We start from the raw sequence: 19,695 nt of genomic DNA, 5'->3' as shown, positions 1-19,695 counted from the left end.
ATTTGGAGCCCACTTGAGCTCTGAACATAACTGCAGCCTTGCTCCGATCGCATCCAGAGCCATTTTGAACCTCAGAGAGGCCGTGCACCACTGTGCATGGCCTCGCAGAGACTCCAAATGACACCTGGAATGTTTTTTAAATGACTTCCGGTTAAACTGTTTATCATAAAGAAAATGCTCTTGGTGGCTTTCTGAACCTCAGAGAGGGCATTTGTGGTGGTGTGCAGCCTCTCTGAGGTTCTGAAAACCTCCCAGATGTGACCAGAACGAAGTTCCAGTCATGTCTGGGAGGTCTGCAGGGGGTAATCAGGGGGTTCAGCATCTGCGGTGAGGCAAATTTGTGGATGTTGAATCCGTGGATAAAGAGGCTCCACCTGTATCTACATTCTACACCACATATATTTTCCACTTTGATGACTGTTCTTTTGCGTCATGGAACTCGGGCAACTGTTACTTCTTTAAGAGAGACTAAAAATCTCTAACACAATTTTCAGAATTCTCACTAAATTGCCATGCTTCTTTGGGGAAGCATACTGAATGAAACTGGCATGGAAGTCATGTAAGTTAGTCAGGACCAGTTCCTGTTTTAGGGAACTTATGACAAACTACCCCTCACAGACCTCTTTTGATCAGAGTGGACCCAAAGAGAGAGGTTCCCCACAAAGGTTATGAGCACAAAAATGGTCTCAGGGTTTAAGCACCGGACCTTGGCCTTTCCTGGCATTTTGGCAGCTGCTCAACAATGCTAACCTCTGACAAGTTAGTAATGTTAGATGTCTCCAAGGATCTTTAAGAGCAACAGAAAAAGGCATGTTCCCGATATGAAGTATGTCCCTTCATATGTGGCTATAATTCAAAATCAGAACAAATGTTTCCCATGATAAATACATTAAACCAAAGAAAAACGGTAAAGATATGTTTTTATTAGCAATTATGTTGCTGAAATCAGACCTGTAGGAAGTAGTGAAGCTACAGTTGGGACCTGGTGCATATTACCTGTTGGTCAAACAGAGCCCAAAACATTGGCAGAGGGATAAAGAGGAACAGGACTCGTGTCACCATTTTAACTTCAATGATCAGCTGGTTCTGTGAAGGGAAACACAAGGCAAAGCAAAAACAGGAATGGCTAAGAGGCCGTTATACCACTACAATGCAACATTGCTGCATGGAGACAATCTGTGCAGAAAATAGCATGCTTTCCATAATGTATGAATGAGAAACCGGTTAGCGGGTGGAGGAATGGTGGGATATAAACCTTGAAAATAAATAAATGCTGCTGAGGGATGGATCCTATCATAAGAACATAAGAACAGCCCCACTGGATCAGGCCATAGGCCCATCTAGTCCAGCTTCCTGTATCTCACAGCGGCCCACCAAATGCCCCAGGGAGCACACCAGGTAACAAGAGACCTCATCCTGGTGCCCTCCCTTGCATCTGGCATATCCAACTTTCCAGTGCCAATGTAGTTGAAATGTAGCCCCATGGTAAGGAAACAAATGTTCCCTAACCTGGAGGAGACCTCTGTGACTGCTCCCCCCAATGCAGGATGCAGCATGTGCCCCTTTGGCACAGTTACAGCAGTGAAGGAAAGTTGGATAGAATTGGGCCCTCAGTTTTCTACTGCTAGTGCTCCAAAATACCATTGGTATGTACAGTGAGATTGCCACATTGCTGAAGCTAGACATGCCTAGGTCTGATCAGTGCCTGAATCAGTAGTCACTTGGTTGCCCCAGGTATGCTGTCTTGAGTTTCAGGAGTTTGTTGATGTTAATTTTAACCTAATCTATAACTCTCAATTAAGCTTTTGTTGATTGCTATAAACAAGGTCAGTCCACCCAGGCAATCACCCTTTCACTTGATAAGTATTTTGTTTTTGGATACATTTTCTTGATTGACATTTGAAAATGTTTTATTTGGTTGAAAACATAAATACTCTGTTGTTCTGGGTGTTTTTGTTTAGGGAGGGGCAGATTGGATTTATAAATAATTCTCTAGCATCACTGGTGCAGGAAACTACAATCCCCTCTCCCCTGCACTGCAACACCTAAAAAGCACTATATGATTGGACGAGCATCCAGAAAGGAAGTGAACATGTGCCCCCTCACAAAAAATATTAAGAACAGATTTAGAAATAATTTTTTAAAATGATTTTATTCAAGTTTTCTAATGATAACTGCTAGCTTTATTCTGAATCAAGGTGAGACACATTCAACCATCACTACCTTTAACCTTTGACACTCTGCTTCTCTCTCTCTCTCCCCCCCCCCGTGTGTGTGTGTGTGTGTGTGTACACATATGTAGTTGTCTTCTCTGAACAGGGATTGGACTAGATGACCTCCAAGGCATAGGCAGTCTAGTATGCTATGATTGATTCACACACACACACAAATCTTGACTTACTGAATATTTTTCTGATGCCCAGTCCAACCAGTGCTCCCTCTTGGGAATATGCTGAGAGCGATTTTTGATACGGTTTGTCAGAGCAAACTAGAGGGGAAAGGAAGACATTAAGAGACATATGTGAGTTAAACAGTGGACAATTCCCATAGTCCACTATCAAAAGCCCCTTATGTTTATTTTCATCATTACTTAAACAACTGGTGTCTTTGTTAGTTGCCTTCAGAAGAATGGGTCCAGAAGGGCACAATATAAATATTTGAAACTAAATAAATAAATCTGAACTTGTCTTCTACTGTCATGCCACAGTCAAATCCTATTTTTTCTATAGATTCACCAGGTGATTACCACAAGATATAAAAGACATTTTTAATTTAATAAAGGAACTTTGTTTTGTGATAAAAATGCATGCTTTGCATGAATGAGGCCCTGGGTTCAGTCCCCACCAACTTCAGCTAAGCAAACCTCTGGTTACAGGGCAGGGAATACTTTTACCTATGACACTGCCTTGCTAGGACTGTCAATATTTTTCTACCAGGAAAAAATAGCAACCTTAAGCTGCTGCCAGCAGAGGTATGCAGAATTAGAAGAGGTAGATCACTAGCATGATTCAGTATAAGGCTGCTCTGTATGTATAACTCCACAGCTGACTACAAGTCTGCAGTATCCTTTATTGTTGAAATTTTGATCAAGGTTATAAACATACTGGAGCAGGTAAGGTGGAGATGGGGCAGATCATGGGTTGTTCAAGGAATGATTGGAGAAGGGAGCAGGCTGGGCGGAAGACAGGTATAGAGTGGGAAGGGGTAGATCTAAGTGGCAGCAGTGCACACCAAGATTCTATCCTCCTTTCTCAGCCTGGATCCACCCCCTGAGGCTCCTTGGACTTGTGTCAGCTAAATAGCTGGTACAGGTCTGAGGGGACCCTTTAGCAGCCAGGCAGCCTATTGGGAGGTAAGTAAAAAATTTTTTTACTAAAATATTGATATTTTTAGTAAAAAAATATTTTTACTTATCTCTCCTGGGCCATCTAGTCATACACACACCCAGCATAGGATGCAGCGAGTGCTCTGTTGGCACCTATGCATCATATATAAACTTATATGGGATAGGATTGGGTCCTAAACGTTCCCACCCTTAAGATTTCCTGCAATGGATCAGTTCAAGATTGATCTAGTCTTGTCAGTGGCCATCCTTTCAGTGGCCAGCCAGTTTGTATAAGAAGAAGTTACCCCTGCTAACTGGGTAAGAGGCACTTTCTTCAAGTGGGTGCGCCTCTTTTTAGCAGGGGAAGAATAACTGGCCTGCCTCACCCCAGTAGTTTCTTTTCTGGTGGCTGTCTGCTGGTGTTCTTTTGCATCTTTATAGATTGTGAGCCCTTTTGGGACAGGGAGCCATGAGTTGTTTGTTTGATTTTCTCTGTAAACCGCTTTGTGAACTTTTTTGTTGAAAAGCGGTCTATAAATAATTAATAATAATAATAATAAGAGCACGATTAAGATAGCCATCAACTGCATTTATTCCTAATTTTTATTAGGTAATCAGAGATCTGCTGACACCAAGTTGGTCGGCACTGAGGTCCCCCATTGTTCCGCATCAGGGGCAGTCCATCCATTAGATAAGGTAATGCAGGTTACATCAGTGGCACATTGCGAAGGGGTGAGAAGGCACTGGATTCAGGATGCCCTTCATCCCGCTGCTGCCACTGCTTCCCTCAATGAAACATTCACTCATGTGTTTTCCACCTGCTGAAAGCAAGCAAAAAGTGGATCACCTGCCTCCTTACCTTGCTCAGGCAGGACTTCCGGTTTGATTTACAGGAACTGTGTGAATGAAGGAGCTCCTGCATTCAAAAGGTCCTATTAAATCAAACAGGAAGTCCTGCACTTTTGCAATTGAAGCAACTGAGCAAGTTCAGTTCAGGGCTCAATTTGTCCAGGTGGGTCTTTGGCACGACCTGGCCTGACTGACCTCCAGCAGTACTCCTGGTCAGTACGCTGGCATGGAAACTCCATAGGTGTCAGGATCGATAGCGCTGAAGAGACTTATCCTCCATTAATTTGTAATCCTTTTTAAAAATAATGGAAGCTAATGGCCATCACCACATCTTAAGGTAATGAAATTCATAAGATAATTATGCATTAATGACTGCACAAACCATTTCCTTGTGTCTGTCATAAATACCATGCCAATCAATTACACTGGTGTCCCAGAATTTTAATATGGTGTGTGTATGAGAGAGAGATCGAGTTCTAATCTTTCTCTTCACACCATTTATCATGGTGTGAATTATAAATGTCCATTATATCACATCCCTGAGTCATCTTTTTCCTAAATGCAAAAAGCCCTAAACTCCCTGCTGTGTAAATTGTTACAATGACATCAATGCTGCAGCAAAGTGGTCCTAATCAGGATGATGGATAGTAAAGAGCCAGGGATTCTGAACATTTTGGCCCAAAGCCCTCTGGTTCAAGTCCAAAAGGCACTTAAACTTTTAAAGTAGTTGGGCAATATGAGCACAAGTCTTGGGGCTGAACAGGTATTTTGTAAATCTGGGTGTGTTCCACTGGAATCAATGAAGCTTTCTTCCAAGTAGACATGCAAAGGATTATGCTGCAAGTCTCTTGTCCAATCTGATACTGCCTGTTGGAATCACTGATATAAAAGCCCAGTGCATGTCACACAAATATGGAGGTAATGGAAGAGCTGTTGGCCCTTCTGTCTATAGATCAGGACTTTTTAAAAAACCACATACACAGCTTGGATGTCACTTCCCCCTTCATTATTTCTGCCACCGTGTGGTGGCACAGGGTTCATTTCTGGTTCTAGACAAGGATAAATTATCAAAAGATGCAAACACATGGAAAATACGTTGCTACAATCGACACCTGCTCTTATCTAGACAAAAGACTGAGAAGTGATTTGTGTTTTTTACAATCTTAGAAATGTGTGTGGAAAACAACAGCTTAGAAACACACTTACCCAAATGCACTTCCAAACGTCAAGTAAGACATTTCCTTGTGGTGGAGTCTTTTTGTACATTCCATTTCCCGCAATAAACACAACTTTGAAAAGAATTGCAGGTTAAATGTTAAAATATGCACACTGCTCTGGAATTCTGAGAAGGAAGTATCCAATGACATATCCATAGATATAGTTCTGGCTCACATCGCAAGAAGGGTATTAAATTTGATCCAGTGTAAATATTATCCTCATATGTGAAACCCACTTCTTTTAGCACTGAAGAATCTGTAACAGTTGTACTGCAAAAATAAGGCTGCAATCTTATAACACTTTCCTAGAAGTAAGCCCTATTGCACAATGGGACTTACTTCTGAGTAGATATGCACAGGATTGTGCCCTAAATCTATTTTTGGTATATCCCTTAAAAAAAAGAGCTGCGACATTTGCTCCTATTAGTATATTTTTCCCTTTACCACTTACATGATGAACTTTTCTAACCCTTGTGTCAGATGATAGCCAAAAAACACAATAAACTAAAACAAAGAAGCTATCTGGCAAACAGGAAGCTTCTGGAATTCTATGGGTATGAAGGAAAACACAACACAACAAAAACATTCCTGCAGCATCCAACTGTATCTCCTGGCCTTCTGTTTGCTAGAAATTTCATTAAATCAAAATCCTCTTCAGCTCAGAATCAGGGTAGCTGAAGGACCACCTGCTCCCATATGGACCTTCTTGCATCTTCAGGTATTCTGAAAAGACCTTTCTCTGGTTTCCCCCACCTTCTGAGCCCCAGCTGGTAGGGTGAAAAAACCAGGTCTTTTCTGTGGTAGCATCCCATTTGTGTAATAGCCACCGTCTATTGGTGGCTTACATTTTGTTGTAAGTTGTCCTGGATATTTTTATGGAGGGGCAGGATGTATGTAAAATAAATAAATACAGAATTCAGAGCTTGCCTGCTAGAATCTCTGGACAAAGCCTATGCTCTATCCAACCAGCTCTCCTGATAGAAAAACTATGAATGAATCAAAAACCAAGGCACGGAAATGTGTCTCCTCAGATTAGTAAGGTTGCTGTGGAAGGCTTCATTCTTAACAAGCAATTGCTTCCAAGGCAAACATAAGAAGCCAAACGTAAGAAGGGGTGTGAACACTGCTTAATTTATGTAGAGGAAGATGTCAGGACTCAAACTTTCCCAGGAGCCACATTCTCTGAATGGAAGACCTGCCTGCAGAGATGGGCAAATCCAGCGTGGCTTGACTTGAGTCACAAGTCTCCACCCCCTTTAACTCGACTCGAAAACAAGTCCTTACAGGAGGACTTTCCAAGTCGTTCAGTGCGTTTTGGGGACTCCAAAAGGCTCAAGTCCCAAGTCTTTTCCATAAAAAATGTCAGCCCCCCAAAAAGGAAAGCTGAGGCAGGTTGGCTTATTGCAAAGGTACATCCCAAAATGCCCCTGCCTGTCTGCCTTCCCAGCCAAAAGGTATGATGCCTGGGTGCTGGGAATGCATGAGAGAGACCAGTTGTTGCAGCATGGGAGGAAGTGATGCAATGAGTGCATGAGCTGTGTGTGGCTTGTTTTCTATTGCTCCAGGAACTGTCTACCCCCGGCTTCCCCCTGCCTCTTCTTGCCCCCCCTTACAAAAACCCACTGGTCCCTAGGGCCAAAACCCCCTTTCCCTGTCCATGAGTTTCCTCCTCTCCCCCTCTCTCTCCTAGAGACACAAAATCAGGACATATCCTCTGTTCAATGGATAGTCCGGGGGACAAGAAGAAGCACCTCCCTCCCCCATGTTCTGGACAGGTGCAGAACCCAACCAGTTACTTCTGCAACCCGGTATTCAAGCAAACAAAAGTTAACCATTTCTCTCCACCCCCAACTCCTGCCTCTGTCTCCTGACTGAACATAGCATGCTCTGCTACTGGTTGCTGCTCCTTGCACAGATCTGAATGCCTGGCTTCCGGACCACCACATGAGGTACTTCGGGCGACAAGGAAGTAGCACAACAGAGTTTGCAAGTAGCACCCCAAAGCCATGTCTGGCTGACTTGAGTCATCCAAATCCACGGTGTTCTGAGTCAGTAGCCCCAGACTTGAGTGTTTGCCCAAATTATTGACAAGCGTGACTTGAGTCTACACTAGTCAGTGAAAAAACACATATTTTCACGACTCTGACCTGAGTCACTTAACTTGAGTTCCCATCCCTTCCTGCCTGCTAATCACAGGTGTGTAGGGGCAGGCTGTGATTATTCCATGGTGAGGGAAATATACTTAGCATATGCTAGGAGGCAGTTTCATTCTTCTGTTGTGAGCTAATGTACTCCAGGCCAGAGTATCACTATGCAAACAGGTTATGGGACTGAGCCAAGCAAGTCCTGCCTCAAAGTAAACCCTGGTCATCTGTTTTTCTACTCTGAATTATCAAATGAGCAAAATCATCACAATTTATTATTAATCAAGCTAATATAATGCAATATGAGCACGGAAATCCAATCACAAAGGTTCCCCATAGCATTATTTGCATAGTTGATTGGAAGTATTATTTTCTTCCCTTCCTTGAATCCCAATTTTGCTGCATAGAGTTTCAAGTGTTCACAAGCAACTGCTGCCAGGTATAGACAATTAAAATATTTCAGTGCTGGTGCAGAAATGCATAATCTTTGCTACATGGTGAGGGAGTGGGTTTCATGCTTCTGAATTCCGGCTCTTTGGTACGGAGTGGAAGCATGCAGTGGGTGAACACTGGGGCAAGGACAGAAGGGATGGTGCCAAAGTCAGGGGGCAGGACTGAGCAATGGGGACATACTGATGAAGCTATTTGCAGGCTGGCTTCTATAAGCAAACTGTGCAAGAGGGTGAGACTCACAGTATAATCCCACAGTTATGGACCTAGCTCCTATTGCACCCTGGGGCACGGGTCTGCAATGCTGCCTGCCCTGCATCACAGATACTTACCTAGCTGCACAGAGCCTCATGTGGTGTTCAGGACAGCTCCGAAAGCCTTCTGAAGCTTTCGGCACGGTCTTAAACAGTACTTCTGGTTTCCCGCAAGTATTGTTTATGAATGCTCTGGGAGCTTCAGAAAGCTTCCAGAGCAATCCCGAATGCTGTGCAGGGCTTTGCCTCCAGAGAGCAGGCGGGGCAGGCAGAGATGGCGGTGGCAGGCGCAGTGGTGCCACCCTGGAAGACCCACGGGTGCAGCGTCTGGGGCTTTTGACCCCAGATCCTCCACTGCAATCCCAAGCATGTCTACTCAGAAGTAAGCCATATTGTGTTCAATGGGTGTTACTCCCAGGAAAGTGTGTATAGGATGGAAACCTGATGGCCCAATCCTATGGACATGGTATGTTGATGGACCTTGTGGTCACTGGTGCATCACACAATCTGCCATTGCCCTGGCAGTGCTGCCATTCTGTAGCCCACTATGCCTAACTAGCTGGTGTAGGTCGGAAAAGAACCACTGGATGCCAGGCAGCCTATGGGGAGGTAAATAAAACAAGATTTTTACTTGCTCCTCCTCTCGCCACCACCGCATCCAGCCTATAGCACAAGCTCTATCAGCAACTCTACATGATATGGGCTGGTGGGACTAGGATTGAGCTGGAAGTCTCCAGATTATCTGTCAAGAAGCAGCTGATGCTACCACAAACCTGATTCCCTTGACTGGTGTCAATTTATCAATCCAGTCTGCAGTGTCTTCAGTTACTGAGAGTGAATTGCAGTATGCATAAGAACTATTGCTTTGGTTATTATATTTGTATCCTGCTCTCCCGCCTCCCCCAGGAGGTCAGAGAAGCAAACAAAGTTTTTCCACCACCACCAATTTAGCCTTACACAACCCTGAGAGCAGGTTAGGCTAAAGGAGTGACTGGTCCAAATCAAGCTTCACGGCTGAGTGGAAATTTGAACCCAGGATTTCCCAATCCTATTCTAATATGATAATGCTGGTGATGTGAGATGGCTAAAACACAGAATTATAAATAAGGAAGTCCTTGATTCAAATCTAGTCTCTTCCATAAATTCATTGATAGCCCAATCCTATGCCAGATTGGGCTGCGAGTTGGAGAACTTTGCAACAGCGGAGCAGGGTTTTGCTGCCATAAATGGCCACCTACAGTGTGTGGAGTGCTCCATCAGTGGCCATTTTGAGAGAAATGGGGGGGGGGGGAAGATGGGGTGGAATGACAGCTGGATGGGGACAGTATTGGTGACAGCAGCGCTGCTGATATCCTATAACCCTTTGGTCCCTCAATCTGCCTTCCCAGGTCCACTTGGACTTGTGCCAGTAAAATCACTGGCGCAGCTCCACATGGGGTCTAGCAGGACTGCAGGGCAGAACCAGGGTCATTCTTGGGTGAAAAAAGGGGTGTTAATTAGCTAAATGTGGGCATAATTGCCAGGCAGAGCTTGGCCTGGGAATCTGGCAGAACACCCCAGAAGCACAACTCTGGTTGTGTTTGGTCAACTGGGCCAGAGGCTCTCAGGGGATCAGAGACTGGCCGTGAGCCAGATACAGGCTCTCTACAGGCTGCATCTGGCCCCTGGGCCAGGGTTTGGAGACCCTGATCTAGATTGCACATCCATTGGGACAAGGACCTCTCTTTGCACTCTTTGTAAAGCATCATATACACTGAAGGTGCTGTATAACTGTGGGTCCAATCCAACTTTCCATTGCTGATGTAGCCATACCAATGGGACATGCACTGCATCCTGTGGTGTGGGGGGGGGGGTGGTCATGGAGGCCTCTTTAAGGTAAGAGAATGTTTCCTTACCTTGGCTGCATTGCAGCTGTATCAGCACTGGAAAGTTGGACAGGATTGGGCCCTTAAATCTATACTTACCAAGAGCTATAACCATCAGAGCAGCAGGAACACCAAAAGCCAGAGCGTAGCAATCTCCTCCAAAGCACTTCACATCCCCTAAGATAATGAGAAACAGGACTCTGTGTTTCAGTTCAGTTTTCTATCCCTTCCCTCCATCACTATAATGTAAAGAGGGCAGGTTCACCGGTTCACATTTTCTCACTTCAGGTTAGGATATGATGAACTTTTCTTGCAGTCAATTTGTAGCTGTTGAATCATTCTAATTGTAAATGGCTCAATGTGTATATAAACAGAGTCAGCCTATCCATAATACCATAATATGAAGCACATGAATTGTGTTGAATTGCAGGGAGCAGTGTACAGTAACTTTTCATTCAGATCTGCTGTCACCTCTCTCCAGCCCACCGTGGGCAGAGCTTCTCCAATTTATTGCTAAAAGCAGAACAGAGGCAGCAATCCAATCCCCTACACCCTCACCTTGTTCCTTCCACATGTGGTCCCTTTAAAAAAAGCAGGACGCATGGGATTGCACCAGGAAGGAGTGAAGTGAGGGTAGGGGGCCCTGGTTGCCACCTTTATGTGCAGTTTTTCTCTGTGGCAGCCCTGTTTGGAGGTAAGGGGGTGGGATGAGAAAAGGTGTGCATCAGAGAGCAAGATAGCAGTTTTCCCCTCTGTCCAGATCTCCACAGAATAAGCCATTTTGGTCCTGTTTCCAGAATCCCAGGCATGAAACTCCTGCTGTCTTATACTAAGAGAGACTCAGATCAAGCTCCCCAAGCACTTAGCCACTAAATAGAGAAAGGAATTGGGAAAACACTGTGTTGGCATTGTTGGAAGACAAGTCAAGCCTGAGCCAAAACCTTGTAAACTTCTAATGCCTTGGATGATCTCTCCTATTCAAACTGTAATGGACCATCTACTCCCCAACTGCATTATTTATAGGGACATTTCCCTAAGACTGAGTGCTTGGATATATGCTGAGTGACCAGATTTTCAAAAACAAAGACTTGGGGCCCAACCCTATCCAATTTTCCAGTGCTGTTGAAGCTGTGCCAATGGGGTGTGCACTGCATCCTGTGGTGGGGAGGCAGTCACAGAGGCCTCCTCAAGGTATGGGAACATTTATTCTTTTATCCTGGGGCTGCATTGCAGCTGCACAGGTGCTGGAAAGTTGGATAGGACTGGGCCCTCAGTCATATAGAGAGAAAGGCACTTTCTTTCCTGGGAGGTAGGGAGCAATGTGCATGTTGTTATAAATCTTCAGATAAAAAGAAAAATACATAGGGGGAGAAAAACAGGACTTAAACTTTCCAACTTGGACGTGGGGTGCAGCAACATATGTTTGACTAAATTTCCCAAAAAGGAGGAAGTTTAAAAAAAAAAATCCAATGTGAAGCAATTTGCTTCATGGACTTGATGATCTCCCTCCCCTTCAGAGCTTTGGCTCCACCGGAATGTTGGATTGGCTACCCACTACCAACACTACCACAGTGCAGCAGTTCTCCTGAGACTGAGTCCTGCCATTGTCCTGCCTCACCATCTGCACCTCTCATGCCTCCCTCTTGTGAGAGTCTCACACAGGGGCAACCTCCAAGACAAGAAGGAAGGCACAGATGCAATTCCAGAGCTTTCGCTGCTGCTAGAGGTGGAGCAGGCAACAGGAGAAGAGATGGAGTTGGCACAATACAGAGCCGCAGGGGGAAGAAAGGAAGCAAGTTGGTGAGAAGTGGAATGTTTGAGACTTTAGGGATAAATGGTCAGGATCCCGGGACATTTCCTCCCAAACCAGGTCTGTTCTGGGAAAATGGGAACATCTGGTCATCCTAACAAATCCAGCTGCAAAGCTGGGGCTTAACATCCATCACTCTGTACTCTGCACTGCAGAAAAAAAGAAGTTAAGAAAAAATCCTGACCAGCTCAACCCCCAACAGCACAAACATTCAGATACAATATTAGCATGTGAAATATGTCACATGGTTAAGGAGGATCAATATTGTGTCAGTTTTGGATCTCTTTGTTTACAGAGGGTTTAGCTGAAATGTGACAGACCAGGAAGTGTTCTGCTGCACACCCAGGGTTGAGCCTGCTCAGGACATTGGTTTGCTCAACAACTAGCCACAGATGTCACATGAAATTGCCAGCCATCAAAGAATGCATTTTTTCTTCCAGGAAGAATTTTAAGAGCCAAGTATCGTTATTCCCCAACAAAACATGCCACTGCATTTATTTGGCCTGGCACAACCTGTATTGACAAAAGATGCAGAGTTTAAACAAAACTGGTTTTTCACTCAGCTATGAAATGCACTGGGCAACAGCAGCTTATCAGTATTGAAACAGGTAAATAGCTTTGCTTTCTGTTTTGTGTTTTAGTGGAAATATAGAAAACCAGATGGCCTTTCCTCATACCCAAACACATCACCTCATATCCAACCCCAAAACTAAACAGAAATTTTCTGAAATCAACTACAACTTTTTTAAAAAGAAAGAAAATGAATGAGCTGGGAGTGCTTGACTTGTCTGATATTGTAACCATTCTGTAAGCAAGTGTAACTTGCAGAACTGGATTGGGAGCTGGAAAGTTCAACAGTAGAGGCACAACAGAACTGGGCCATGCACTCCTTCCCTTTAACCATCATACCATACAGATTCTTACTACCCTGGTTTGAAATAAACATAGGGCATGAATGACCCAGGTACAGCACCTGCACACAAAGATGCATATGGGACATAAAACAGCCCTTTCTCCTCCAAGGCGTACTGGCACAGGTCTTCAGTGTACCAGGCCACTCAAGGGATGGGGAAGTCTGTCCACTGCTTTCCACCCTGTTCAGTCAAGGAATATGAACACTGAGCTTGCATTCCTTTACCAATTGAAAGGGGCAGGTTGAATTCCCCCCAATTTATTTTCCTCCATTACCCAGATCTTCTTGGAGTGGGGACATATCCTGTACCCATGTGCCAATCAGGGGGTGCAGGAGAAAAGACGGTTCATATGCATCCTATGAGAGATCCTTTTGTGTGTAGGGTAGGAAGGATCAGGCCCATGGTGTGAAGTGCTACATGTCCAAACTTTATACTAGGTTTTAAGCATTAGCTTCTTGTCTATGCCTGCAGCAAAATCGGCAAAGCATAAATACAACCATCTCATCGCTGCTAAGAAAAATGAAATTGGCAATGTTCAGAAGTCAGGAGAATCAAATTAGTCACATGAAGCACCGTATCCCACATCAAACCTTTGGTTCATCTGGCTCAGTATCCTTGACAGTCTAGCAGTGGCTCTCCAGAGTTTCAGACAAAGGTTCTTCCTGGCCATGCCTGGGTTTGAACCTGGGGTATTTTGCATACAAAGCAGGTACTCTGTGGCCCTCCGGGTGCAGCTAATTCCCATGCTCATTCCAAATCAACACTGACCTCTCAGCACAGGAGTAATGAAAGTGGAGATCAAACTTCCTGCATTAATTGACAAGTAGAAGACAGAGAAGAACTTGTTTCTTTCCTGGACCTAAAAAGAGACAAGATCACATCTACACCACACAAAAAAACAATTATTGGATACACAGGACTGGATACATAAAAAATACTCTGTCAATTCCATTGCTAAGAATTATACATTCATAGTTACATGAAATAAAATGCAAGGTTAGAGTCAAGGCAAATATGGTCCCTCTCCCCATCCCTCTCCACATCTACACACCTAACCCCATACATAACTGGAAGAAAGACTTCTCTCTTCATTTAATTCCTTTATGTTAAGGAAGGGATAGAATCCAGCAAAGTAGAGATTGAAGGTGGGTCCGACTCCACCGTAGAATCTCTGTGGGTTAAATTACCAGGCTTGTGCAGCGATGTAATACTGGGGGCGTGCTATCGTCCTCCAGACCAGAAATCTGATGGGGACCTTGAAATGAGGAAACAGATCAGGGAGGTGACAAGGAGGGACAGGGTTGTAATCATGGGGGACTTCAATTATCCTCATATTGACTGGGTCAATTTGTGTTCTGGTCACGATAAGGAAACCGGATTTCTTGACGTGCTAAATGACTGTGGCTTAGATCAGCTAGTCACGGAGCCCACCAGAGGACAGGTGACTCTGGATTTAATTTTGTGCGGTACACAGGACCTGGTTAGAGATGTAAACGTTACTGAGCCATTGGGGAACAGTGATCATGCTGCGATCCGTTTTGACGTGCACGTTGGGGGAAGAATACCAGGCAAATCTCTCACAAAAACCCTTGACTTCCGACGGGCGGACTTCCCTCAAATGAGGAGGCTGGTTAGAAGGAGGTTGAAAGGGAGGGTAAAAAGAGTCCGGTCTCTCCAGAGTGCATGGAGGCTGCTTAAAACAACAGTAATAGAGGCCCAGCAGAGGTGTATACCGCAAAGAAAGAAGGGTTCCACTAAATCCAGGAGGGTGCCCGCATGGCTAACCAGCCAAGTTAGAGAGGCTGTGAAGGGCAAGGAAGCTTCCTTCCGTAAATGGAAGTCTTGCCCTAATGAAGAGAATAAAAAGGAACATAAACTGTGGCAAAAGAAATGTAAGAAGGTGATAGGGGAGGCCAAGCGAGACTATGAGGAACGCATGGCCAGCAACATTAAGGGGAATAATAAAAGCTTCTTCAAATATGTTAGAAGCAGGAAACCCGCCAGAGAAGCGGTTGGCCCTCTGGATGGTGAGGGAGGGAAAGGGGAGATAAAAGGAGACTTAGAGATGGCAGAGAAATTCAATGAGTTCTTTGCATCTGTCTTCACGGCAGAAGACCTCGGGCAGATACCGCTGCCCGAACGGCCCCTCCTGACCGAGGAGTTAAGTCAGATAGAGGTTAAAAGAGAAGATGTTTCAGACCTCATTGATAAATTAAAGATCAATAAGTCACCGGGCCCTGATGGCATCCACCCAAGGGTTATTAAGGAATTGAAGAATGAAGTTGCAGATCTCTTGACTAAGGTATGCAACATGTCCCTCAAAACGGCCACGATGCCAGAAGATTGGAGGATAGCAAATGTCACGCCTATTTTTAAAAAGGGAAAGAGGGGGGACCCGGGAAACTATAGGCCGGTCAGCCTAACATCCATACCGGGTAAGATGGTGGAATGCCTCATCAAAGATAGGATCTCAAAACACATAGACGAACAGGCCTTGCTGAGGGAGAGTCAGCATGGCTTCTGTAAGGGTAAGTCTTGCCTCACAAACCTTATAGAATTCTTTGAAAAGGTCAACAGGCATGTGGATGCGGGAGAACCCGTGGACATTATATATCTGGACTTTCAGAAGGCGTTTGACACGGTCCCTCACCAAAGGCTACTGAAAAAACTCCACAGTCAGGGAATTAGAGGACAGGTCCTCTCGTGGATTGAGAACTGGTTGGAGGCCAGGAAGCAGAGAGTGGGTGTCAATGGGCAATTTTCACAATGGAGAGAGGTGAAAAGCGGTGTGCCCCAAGGATCTGTCCTGGGACCGGTGCTTTTCAACCTCTTCATAAATGACCTGGAGACAGGGTTGAGCAGTGAAGTGGCTAAGTTTGCAGACGACACCAAACTTTTCCGAGTGGTAAAGACCAGAAGTGATTGTGAGGAGCTCCAGAAGGATCTCTCCAGACTGGCAGAATGGGCAGCAAAATGGCAGATGCGCTTCAATGTCAGTAAGTGTAAAGTCATGCACATTGGGGCAAAAAATCAAAACTTTAGATATAGGCTGATGGGTTCTGAGCTGTCTGTGACAGATCAGGAGAGAGATCTTGGGGTGGTGGTGGACAGGTCGATGAAAGTGTCGACCCAATGTGCAGCGGCAGTGAAGAAGGCCAATTCTATGCTTGGGATCATTAGGAAGGGTATTGAGAACAAAACGGTTAGTATTATAATGCAGTTGTACAAATCGATGGTAAGGCCACACCTGGAGTATTGTGTCCAGTTCTGGTCGCCGCATCTCAAAAAAGACATAGTGGAAATGGAAAAGGTGCAAAAGAGAGCGACTAAGATGATTACGGGGCTGGGGCACCTTCCTTATGAGGAAAGGCTACGGCGTTTGGGCCTCTTCAGCCTAGAAAAGAGACGCTTGAGGGGGGACATGATTGAGACACACAAAATTATGCAGGGGATGGACAGAGTGGATAGGGAGATGCTCTTTACACTCTCACATAATACCAGAACCAGGGGACATCCACTAAAATTGAGTGTTGGGCGGGTTAGGACAGACAAAAGAAAATATTTCTTTACTCAGCGCGTGGTCGGTCTGTGGAACTCCTTGCCAAAGGATGTGGTGCTGGCGTCTAGCCTAGACGCCTTTAAAAGGGGATTGGACGAGTTTCTGGAGGAAAAATCCATTATGGGGTACAAGCCATGATGTGTATGCGCAACCTCCTGATTTTAGGAATGGGCTATGTCAGAATGCCAGATGCAAGGGAGGGCACCAGGATGAGGTCTCTTGTTATCTGGTGTGCTCCCTGGGGCATTTGGTGGGCCGCTGTGAGATACAGGTAGCTGGACTAGATGGGCCTATGGCCTGATCCAGTGGGCTGTTCTTATGTTCTTATGTTCATGTCAGGGAGGGTGGGATAGCTAAGGGAGAGATATATTTACTTATTCAGAAAAAGTGTCCTTAATTATGTCCCAATATAGCCTCATTTGATCCAAGTTGGCAGTGCTTGATAGTTCATCATTTCTAGACAATATTCTCCACAAAACATAAATAGAAAAAATAACATACTCATTATAAGGAACATACATTGACAACTCAGATAAGAAATAGAAGGGAAGAAGATGGTCAAGTGAAATTTCTAGTCTGGAAAGGTATAAATGGCACCTCAGACTGAAAAAAATATTTACTTGATGATATTATCCATTTATTCCTTTGGAACTTATTGCTAAGTACTAAAAATAATAGCCTAGCCACAATTTTTGCATGTTCTAACCAGGACCAAGGAAAAAGAGTTGATGCTACTAAATATGGGCAACTGCCTTTGGATTTTTGGTTCTTTTTCCATTCTGGGTCACGTTCAGAATCAGATCTGTGAACATCAGGATTCTGAATACGAAAAAGAGTCACAAAGAACTGTGTTGCACCAGTAGGCAAGGTGATTATGAAATTCTAGATTTACATGAGGCAGATGTTCCCAAACAAGAATTAAAGCTAGTGGGCTTATTTCACAGCAAGTGGCTTAGCCGGAAATTAGTTGGCATTTTTTGTTCACTCAAATTGCTTAGGTGCATATGGACAACTGAGAGCAGCTGGCAAACTTTTACAGTGCATAGACTTTTGCCTGATTGCCAAGCCCTCTTTGGGCATTACAAAAAACAAATACAAATGGGAAACCCTTGCAGAAATTTGTTGCTGCTCATTTTAATCAATCAAGAACCAACTCAAAACTAGCCATAGAAATGAAGAGTAATTGTGCTCCAGTCGTCCAGCTCAGGTAATGAGAGTCAAGCAAGGGCCACAAGTATCCAGGTAAGAGGCCAAAGATTCAGATTTCACAATCAATTACTTAATTGTGGATGACAGAACAGAACAAGGAACTGGCAGGGAAACCAAGAAATCAGACTCCGTGTGTGCTTTAAGGACTTGGCCAACTTACAGCTATGCTCCAGTAATCACTCTGAAGGCGAGGGAAATGATGAGTGGCCACAGTTCCCTTTGTATCTGGCACAGACTTATCCTGCATAGCTACTGCATGAGAAGATGGTCATTGGAAGTGGGGAAACATATGCTTCTTTTTAATTTTTACATAATTGTTCAACAACAATTAAAAGATTTGCCAAGTGTCTGGCGGTAGAGCCTCTTCTAGCTTCGAGTACCTAAGGCTTCAGAGATGCAAAACTGAAGCATGTATTCATGAAATGAGGTGGAGGAAGCATGTGTTGAAGATAACAGAAATGTTTGTGCAGTTCTTTTTTCTAAGGCTAGTGAGCTGTTTTGGCAAACATAGGCCTTCAGGTCACATGGCACCTTTCCTCAGCCTGTGGGTCCACCATCTCACGGAACTGCAGTGCTGTTGTAGGGATGAGTGGGGACACACAAAGATCAAACATGAATAAATGTGAGCCACTTTGATCAATTTGCAATACAAGTTAGTACTCATTTAGGATGGAAAAAATGGCTGTATGGGCAACTGGCCCTACACTTACACAGAAAATTTATGTAAGAATAAGAATGAAGATTGGATTTCTAACTCCCACTCTTCCAGTCAGAATCTGGGCTTAATACACAGAATGGGTTGTTTCTTCAGTTACAGTATATGAATATGCATTCACACTATGACCTGGAAAAAGCACACCTTAGATTATTCTTAGTCATACCAGTGCTCCATTTAGCACTGTAAACTCTAGCTCCATCTAGCATATGTAAACTAACTAAAAGTAGGTCTCCAAAGTTTCCCATCCTTATCCAACAGATGCCAGCAGATGGAACCTGGGGCAGTGGCATCACTGGGATTCGCGTCACCCGGTGCGGGAGGCCTGCGCATCACCCCATGCAGTGGGCGGGGGAAACGTCCCAGGTGGTCGGCATGGTGATGTACCATCGCCCCACCCCCACTGGTTTATTGGCTGTACCTTTTGTTAGAACACAGATATTTCAATGTGGTTTGTTTCATTGCATTCTGCATGAAATTACGCATTGATTAATATATAACATGATGGTATTGTTCCTCCAAATTCTGATTTTAGTGATTTTGAAAACTTGTAGAGTCTCACACACACACACACACACACCCCCGTGTCAACTTACTAACAACTTATTGCAGCAGTTCTCAAACTTTTAGCACTGGGACTCACTTTTTAGAATGACAATCTGTCCAGGACCCATTGGAAGTGATGCCATGGCCAGAAGTGACATCATCAAGCAAATTAAAATAAATAAATAAATATAAATAATACAATTAAAATAAAATAAATAATTAAATAAGGGGGAGCCAGTCCTGTTCCACCAAGTGAATCTACTCTGAAGTAAGTCCTATTGTGGTCAATGGAACTTACTCTCAGGAAAGTGTGGGTAGGATTGCAGCCTGTGAGCCCAATCCTATGCATGTCTACTCTGAAGTAAGTCCGATAGTGGTCAATGGAGCTTACTCTGTAGCCTGCCTGCAATAGCCCCCCCCCTCCCATAAAAGAATCAGTGAGATTTCCAGCCCTCCCCAGTGCCCAGTTTAAAGTTCTTCTATTTCAGGCATATCAAGATAAAGACCAACCTGGCTTTGCAACTGCAAAATAGAAAACTTTCCCCTTACCAGCTGAAGCCTCTTTTTTGTCCTTTTAAGTGGGGGAGGGGGGAGGCTGCTTTCTGGAGCATCTCCAGCTCCATCGGATCGGGACCCTTCTGGTGTCTTCACATTCCCCTTTGCCTGGCCTGACCAGCAGCCAAGACACGTCTGCCTACTCATGAGTAAACACGACGTGAGGTTGCTTGGCTTTCCATAGGGCTCAATAGACTGCAGCTGGGAGGGAGGTAAAGACCTCCCTTTTGTGTTTTGGGGGGCTGCATTCATTGGATCAGGACCGTTCTGATGTCCTTGGAGT

General features: G+C 44.5%; 1 protein-coding gene across 1 annotated transcript in view; it reads right to left on the bottom strand.

The window, feature by feature from the left end:
* The window catches only part of SLC15A2 (solute carrier family 15 member 2), a 70,852-nt gene that overhangs the window by 27,077 nt on the left and 24,080 nt on the right, over positions 1-19,695 (bottom strand). The window contains exons 6-10 of the mRNA XM_066634236.1: positions 13,597-13,687; positions 10,204-10,281; positions 5,381-5,463; positions 2,402-2,488; positions 997-1,086 (exon numbers count right to left, since the gene is read on the bottom strand). Of these exons, the coding sequence (XP_066490333.1) occupies positions 997-1,086; positions 2,402-2,488; positions 5,381-5,463; positions 10,204-10,281; positions 13,597-13,687 (429 nt within the window). The remainder of the gene's footprint in view (positions 1-996; positions 1,087-2,401; positions 2,489-5,380; positions 5,464-10,203; positions 10,282-13,596; positions 13,688-19,695) is intronic.

This window comes from Tiliqua scincoides, chromosome 1 (assembly GCF_035046505.1).
Source record: "Tiliqua scincoides isolate rTilSci1 chromosome 1, rTilSci1.hap2, whole genome shotgun sequence".
In the NCBI taxonomy this organism is placed as follows: domain Eukaryota; kingdom Metazoa; phylum Chordata; class Lepidosauria; order Squamata; family Scincidae; genus Tiliqua; species Tiliqua scincoides.
The sequence above is the reverse complement of the archived record's forward strand: the minus strand, read 5'-3'. Positions and strand labels throughout refer to the sequence as shown.